At 37.3% G+C, this 7314-nt stretch overlaps 1 protein-coding gene across 2 annotated transcripts; it reads right to left on the bottom strand.

Moving 5' to 3' along the window:
- Positions 1 to 593: 593 nt before the first annotated feature.
- On the bottom strand, positions 594 to 6617 carry LOC131315823 (nucleobase-ascorbate transporter 2). 2 transcript variants are annotated; one of them, XM_058345018.1, is made up of 14 exons: positions 6121 to 6617; positions 5928 to 6025; positions 5164 to 5340; positions 3729 to 3829; positions 3554 to 3629; positions 3398 to 3457; positions 2949 to 3133; positions 2559 to 2655; positions 2389 to 2475; positions 2136 to 2194; positions 1951 to 2042; positions 1771 to 1848; positions 1516 to 1676; positions 594 to 985 (listed from the first exon to the last, which is right to left on the bottom strand). In XM_058345018.1, the coding sequence occupies exons 1-14, from the start codon at positions 6209 to 6211 to the stop codon at positions 773 to 775; spliced, it is 1575 nt and encodes a 524-aa protein (XP_058201001.1). In that variant the 5' UTR covers positions 6212 to 6617; the 3' UTR covers positions 594 to 772. The 2 variants fall into 2 exon arrangements, with proteins under 2 accessions (XP_058201001.1, XP_058201002.1); XM_058345019.1 differs by having other exon boundaries at positions 956 to 1096.
- Between the last annotated feature and the right edge of the window lie 697 nt (positions 6618 to 7314).

Here is a 7314-nt window from a genome sequence, read left to right as displayed (position 1 = left end):
TTGGCTTTGGAGGGACGAAATAGAAGACAGTTTCAAGGGGTGGGTCTTCCTGCTCAGAATTTGGGTGCTCAGATCATTGACGAGGTTAGATCATGCTTATGCTCTTGGAGAAATGTGAAGCGTAGTGATGCCAATAGGCTTTTTAGTTAGTTCTTCGAACCTCAGTTCCATGATTTTTGCCGTGTCTTGTTTTGTTTCTTGTTGCCTTCTTTTTCCTAGTGACCAGGCATGTTCTGATTGCAGTGAGAGATTGATCTCTCCTTGAGTTTTGGTTTGTTTGCTTTAATAATAATAAAGGGTTAACTTACCAAAAAAAAAAACTTAGCTTTCTGAACTTGACTTATCTATCATTCATCATTTGAGCTGAATTTTTGATGTAAAAGCGGATTGAACCGAGGTTGATTGGTTGATTCTTTGCATTTTTACTCTCCTCCCCGATAAACTATTCATTCTTCAGTTCATTTTTATCACAAACCAATGCACATGCAAGGGAATGGCCAATTTGGTATCTTTTTGTTCAACTTCGCGTGAGTAAAATTAGTAAAGGGAAATGGCGACCTAGCCTCGGTTTTCCATATAAAGAATGGTTAGACTGACAAAGAAAGCGAAGATGTCATTCACTATTAAGTTGAAAACATATTTTGTAGCTCCATCTCACTCTTTTCTGTGAGGATCATTGTAATCCTCTAGCTCTCTTCACACGAATTCTCTCTCTCAAATGAATAACGAATTTGCTCTTGTACAACTCTTGCCTAAACTAATGACAGAAACACTAAGATGGAGGGAAGAAACGTTGGAGATTGAAAGGGAGGGTGTAAAACTCCTCATTCCGACTGTCTCCTTTGAATGCCCTGAACTTTGCCCACCACGGCATCCCCCTGTCTCTGGCACTGTCCTTGTAGTCAAGTGTGTTGTCCAAGAAAACAGCGACGATTAATGCTACAGTTGGGGAGGATAGGAAGACGGTATTGAGGAAATCATTAAACTGCAGAATATCAGTACAGAAGCTGTGAATCATTCTGAATTATAAGACAATAACTTACTTTGTATAGGAAAGGAAAAGAAGCTGTTTTCTTTGATTTGCTTGAGGAGAATTCTGCAGTAAGGTAAATAAAATCTTATGGAAAACCTAGTTATTTTTCTTTTAGATCTTAAGAAAAAATGGAAAGTATAGGAAACTTTTTTGTCGCACTATGACAGTTTTTTTTTTTTTTTTTAAACTCAAAATGAGTCCTGCAAAAAGCTTGTGCAATTTTTTAATCAAATGAACACATAAGGACTTTACTAAAGTTTTCTCCGAACCATTTTCCTCCACCAACTTCTTGACAAGTGAAGGTAGAAGAGTGTCAAACATGTTTACTTCTTACATCCACAGTAAAGGTGTAAAACATTTCAACCATATTGTCGTTATGATCATGTTAAAACACTATGAACATCCAGAAAAGCAGATGTATTAGTGGTCCTTTATCATTGTTGGATAGGATAGAAGTCATTGCTTATAAATAACTAACTTACCCATCCAGCCTTGGTATGAGCAGGGCCATGAAGAGCACCGGCAGTGTATTCCCTAAAGTACTCAGGAATTGACAAACCAAGGAACATGGAAACACCAGTGATGAAGAGGTTCCTCAATGAGTTCATGTTTGTGAATTGCAGGAAAGACAGTCCTACAGAGGCTGAGAATGCCAGAGAATCACTTGTTTAGATAAAAAAAGAGGTTAGAACTACATAAAGGAGATATACATGTTATGATGAAATTACGATACTAACCAACAAGACCAAAGAATACGCAGTATAGAGCTGCAAAGATAGTGAATGGAATTGAGGCAAATAGAGCTCCAAACTTCCCTGTAAGTTTGGGGAGCGATTAAAATGTTTGGTCAAGTGAAAAATAGTTAACATTGAACCTGTGAACCTAAATTATGAACTCTGCCAATAACCGTTGCTCACCTAAAATCGAGAAGAAGATCATAAAACCGGCTGCAATTTGTATTACTCTGCGGCTTCCAACACGTGTGGTTCCCAAAAGACCTACATTTTCTCTGTTGGTTTGGATTTGAAATTATCTGTTAGAATACAATGTACCCAAAAGAGCTTTCAAGAGTAATAGAACAGAAATGTCCATTAGTACTTACACAGAAACTGTTGATCCGGTAACTGTCCCAAAAAGCCCATCAAAAAGAATTCCAATACCCTACCATGTTAAAATTGCATGTGAGTTAATTATTTTTCTTTGCATCATTATTCTTTAAGCCGTTTTTTACCCAAGAAAAAAAGAAAATGGTTAAATCAACTCTAATCCAAGGCATATATATAAGACGAAGTTGGTTAAATAATTGAAGAAAAATAAACTTTAAGATTGCAATTGAACTTGCGCAATTTGCAGACCTGCCAGCCAATACCGCGGCTAAGAACATGAGCTGGAGGTGGTGTGGCACTTGCTAGTCGAGACGCTGCCTTAAATGCACCCGTTGACTGTCAAAGTGTGAATAGCAAAATTTGTCACTTTCTCATACATTACAACTTTGATTGATCTGGAATGGTGTAAAATTCATTACCTCGATCATGGAGACAAATACAGCGGCCATCATCCCAAAAGCATGACCAGCATCAAAAGTAGGTGCACCCCACTGTAAAGGGTATGGAATCTTTATCCTGAATTTAAACAATTTCAACAGAATCAATAGAAAACACTGAAAATTTCAGTTCGTTAAACTGTTATGAAAAACACTTGTGAAGATGAAAAACAGTTCCACACTTCGGGGACAAAAAATAACGAAAATCTCATACGAGTGGCATGCACTGAAACACAGTAGAGATAGTACTGAAAACCCATGGTAGAAAAGAAAAAAGAACGAGAAAACAATGAAAATCCCATACTAGTAGGAATACGCCAAAATACATTAGAGATAGTAACTTCACTGATATTAGGAAATACTATTACCAACCATGGTGCAGAAGAAATGAGATTCGCTCTATCGGTCCGGCAATGGGTTTGGGTCAACTCCGGCCGATGTTTGTATGCACCACTGGCTGTCAGAAGGTGTGCATATGCCCATATGACTGTGACTGATATCAGAAGAGCGAATCGCTCCAATATAGGCAGTTGTTTTGTTTGGAAATGTTTTAAATACTGCACAAAACAAGAAGCCCAACATTAGAAATGATATTTATATATGGAGAATTTTTTCATCAGGTCTGGAGTAAAATATAGTTAGGTCTTTTTATTTTCCTTTTTTTGACAGTAATGTAGCACATTACAATTTTGCTAGGATTCAGAGACATTTGGTATGATTAATTCTGAATCCAAAAGCTAACTAGTATCGTTTAGGTTCGTCATGATGCGTAACAACAGCAAATTCCACATAACCAAGTTAATCGAAGATTATAAAAACACCTGAGAGAAGGCAACAAACAGGATCAACATAGGAATGCCAATTTCCGCGCACCTTCCTACCTGTAAAAATTAATAGAGTATCATTAACATACTTGGAATGAGAGGAAAGAACAACAGTTTATTGAACTGTTTTGTCAGGTAAAAAGTTTTACATACCACTGGAAAGCCTCTATCGAATAGACCGAACCCCACTAATGATATTACTGGAACCATTCCAAGAGGGCTAAAAAACCTGAAGTTTGCAATCATGTTCCCTGGTTAACTTCAAAGTGATGACATAGATATTCACTTTCTAGTTTATGAAACACTTTATTTGATGTTGAATTTGTACCTGGAAAAAATACCCCACAATTGACTGTAACCCAGTATGATCTGCACGCTCGATGCTACTATTAGAGCGCCTTGTATAGCTCTCATTGTGCTGAGAAATCTCTAGAAACAGAAACAAAAATCACAACCTGAGTTTATGTATGGTTTATGGCAATTGTAATTGCATGTTAGCATCAAATCTCGAAGGTATATTTCCTACTAAAGCTAGCCTTATATAGCTTTTTCAAAAACTGTCACCTTGATTGGAAAAAGTGACACACTCTGCATTTGGAATAGCATAGCATACGACCGCAACATGTGATTGCAATTTGTCGCTTGCATTAGGAAATTAGGCTCATGGATTCATAGAGGGATTAACCAAGAGAAGGAAAGCAACAGGAAAACAAAAGACATAAATTTGACTTCTTTGAGTTCTAAGCTTTTCAAACTCCTCCTTTCCCTCCACAAATTCATGCTCAATTATCAAGCTTGAATGTACTCTGACTTGACCGAACACTTGAACCCAAACTTTTTGTTTGTGCCTACTGGGTAGAAGATAACAGTTACGTACATCCTGAGAACCCTACATCAACTGTAACCAAGCCCAACAACTAAGTTAACTCAAGAATAGCCCCACAGTGGTAAACAAATACAAATAAAGACTGCCAGAAAGAAATTATCAATCATTGTACTTGGCAAGGTTTTTGACCCCCTGAGCTCCTATTATGTAAAGAGTACCCATTTGGGCTGAGTGGAGGATCCACAAATCTAGCAGAGGGGGAACATTGTAATTATGATCTTGAAATTGTTTTCACAATTGATTTAATGTTGTTTTTCAGTCCATGCAAAATAGTTTTTAGAGAGGAATTCGTCACTCAAAATAAAAAAGTCCCAACTTCAACCTACAGTCACCACCTTAAATATTCTTAAGAGAGAGAAAATAGCGATGCACATTGATTAAGGGGCTGCTTCTTTATCTTCAGACAAATAAGAGTGATTTGTTTGCTAATTTCTTTACTTGGCAATATCGCAATTCTTTGGTGGATAATTGAAAAATGTCATACAAATGTTGGGGTATAAGTGTAACACCCAAACAATCCACAGGCACGTGACACGACCCCTGGTTTCTATGGAGAAAAATATAGATACACAGGGAAATTGTAACGCTCCTTTCACATGAGATGAGACCAACATATACATGGGACCTACCCCATGTGGGAAGGCATTAAAATATAACCGTCATATCCAAATTTTTGGTTCCTTAGTGCATCTGCCAATGACTGGCTAGCCTAGCTGGTTAACACTTGAACACATGGACAAATGGAATGGTTTAACTCTATGTCTTGTTTACAACATTGGGTATGCAAATCAAATACCAAAGCGAGGTAGGGAGTCCAAATAGAGAATATGCACCCAAAAGTAAACAATATATAAGGAGATCGAACATTGATACTTACCAAATGTGGGTCATCTATCGCCACCAACGACGAATCATGAATGATGGAAATAATAGGGACCATGAACGCCCATGATCCTCCGATCACAGTCGGCAATCGGGTCCCAAATAGTGTTTGTAGGAGTGTATTAATTCCTTCAACAAAAAGCAGCGTTTGAACTACCCTCACTTTATCATTCTGCCCAACAATCAAACATGTTAACAAAAAAAAAAAAATTGAATTACTAATAAGAGTTACCAATTTTTTCTAGCTTGGTCACTGTAAAAAGAACAAATTTCGCAGCCCACACGTTTGTTCAAAGTCCATTAATGGATAGTCAGAATATTTACTCATCACTTAGGCTGTTTTTCAGGTCAATTTTTCTCTGTCTCCTTCGAACTTTATTCAGCTTTGGTCAAAAAAATATTACTATTAGAAATAAATAAACTGTAAAAGTAACATACTTGGATTGTACTGTTACAGAAAGTGCACTAAATACCAAAAAAAGAAACACCCAATTTCCGAGCCTTTTTGTCATTATTTTTGGGGTCTTCACTGGACTCTCTCAAGCAAAGATCATTTATTTTATTTTATTTATTTATTTTTGCATTTTCGGTTTTTCTAATTGATGCGCATTTGTTACGTAAAGAATTCGGTCAAAGAAAAAATAAATAAAAAATAATCGAAAAATCAACCTTTTAGATACTCAAACACAGCTTAATTGCTTCAAATTTGATGAAGTGTGAAAAGAAAATCAAAGAAATTAGGAATTTTTATTGACTCACATCAGTTCCACCCATCAAAGGGACCAGAAACGTGGGGATCATCACAGCAGTCCCCAATGCCAAGATGTAATGTTGGAATCCAAGGGCTATCGCCTCCCCTGTTTTCAAATGCACAAATTGACATATATAAATGAGACAACTTTTAATCAATCAAAACGAAATGGGTTTGGAAAAAAGGAAAAAGAGGACATACCCCAAGAAGGATTGGAGTCGATACAGTACTCTAGGCCTTGGAGCTGGTCCATGGGAGGATGACTTATCTCTTCTGGCTTTGGTGCTTCCATCACTTTAGAGAGAGAACGAGATTGATTGATTTCTGGGTTTTTTAGTGATTGAATGGAATGGAATTTGGGTGAATCAATGAGGTAGAAAGACAAAGCCAGAAAAAGGGGGGAGAATCAGAAAATTGGGGAAAAGTAGGAAAAAGTCTTCAGGATGAGTGAAGCACTAGAGGGAGATAGAGAAAAAGGGGAGAGAGAGAGAGAGAGAGAGAGAGAGAGAGAGAGAGAGAGAGAGAGAGAGAGAGATTACTACAGCAAATGGAAGTCAAGAGAGAGAGAGAGAGAGAGAGAGAGAGAGAGAGATTACTACAGCAAATGGAAGTCAAGAAAGAGAGAGAGAGAGAGAGAGAGAGAGAGAGAGAGAGAGAAAGAGTGCATGCACTTGAAGCCCACTGAGAGACTTTCACCTGTTTTCATCACTTCGGTCTCTCTCTGCTTTTTTGTAATTGCAAAGTTTCCGTTAGCTTTTTCTTATTCCCAAACTGTCCCTTAAGGAACTTCCAAAACCATATGTTACCGTTATAGCCCCTTCTTCCTATGCACTGTACGTCTGTACGTATTTTTAATATTAACTGCTATGGGACCTTGAGAGTTGGGAGGGAGCATAGCTGATTAGGTTGGTTGGAGTAATTATTCACTCCACGTTTCATGGGCAATTAATACAACCACACACGTTTACACGTACGATTACACAAACTCACTCACATGAAAAATGAGCCACACTTACCTCCAAATATATTTTTATTCAATAATTTTACAACCGCACTCATTTTACACACTCAAATACAAACCCACACACACTAGAGTGAAAAGGTGTGTATTTGGGTGTGGTCCTAGAACTTCTCATTTTCATTAGGTTGTGAGGTTATTGAATGTTGTTGGAGCAATGCCCCACACCAACTACAACATGTTATGTGACGATCCGAATTTTTATATTGCCTCCAAATAAATACATCTCCAATAATTACAAATCCTCAAGATATATATATACATAGTGGGCCTAAAAACCTTCAAAATGCTACATATTTTCTAAACAATCTCTGAAAGTGAATCTTTCAATACTTCAAGTCAAGTCCCTACTAACTTCTTGTGCACCTAAAAAATAT

Source organism: Rhododendron vialii, chromosome 2a (genome assembly GCF_030253575.1).
Source record: "Rhododendron vialii isolate Sample 1 chromosome 2a, ASM3025357v1".
NCBI lineage: Eukaryota > Viridiplantae > Streptophyta > Magnoliopsida > Ericales > Ericaceae > Rhododendron > Rhododendron vialii.
Note: the sequence above shows the minus strand (reverse complement) of the source record. Positions and strands in the feature narration are given on the sequence as shown.

Excerpts from the sequence above, each read along its gene's own strand:
- LOC131315823 (XM_058345018.1), bottom strand. The coding sequence starts at position 6,211 with ATGGAAGCACCAAAGCCAGAAGAGATAAGTCATCCTCCCATGGACCAG. Across the intron at positions 3,630-3,728 it reads TTGTGGGGTATTTTTTCCAG|GTTTTTTAGCCCTCTTGGAA; the intron begins GTACAAATTCAA and ends TGCAAACTTCAG. Across the intron at positions 2,476-2,558 it reads TATTTGTCTCCATGATCGAG|TCAACGGGTGCATTTAAGGC; the intron begins GTAATGAATTTT and ends ACACTTTGACAG.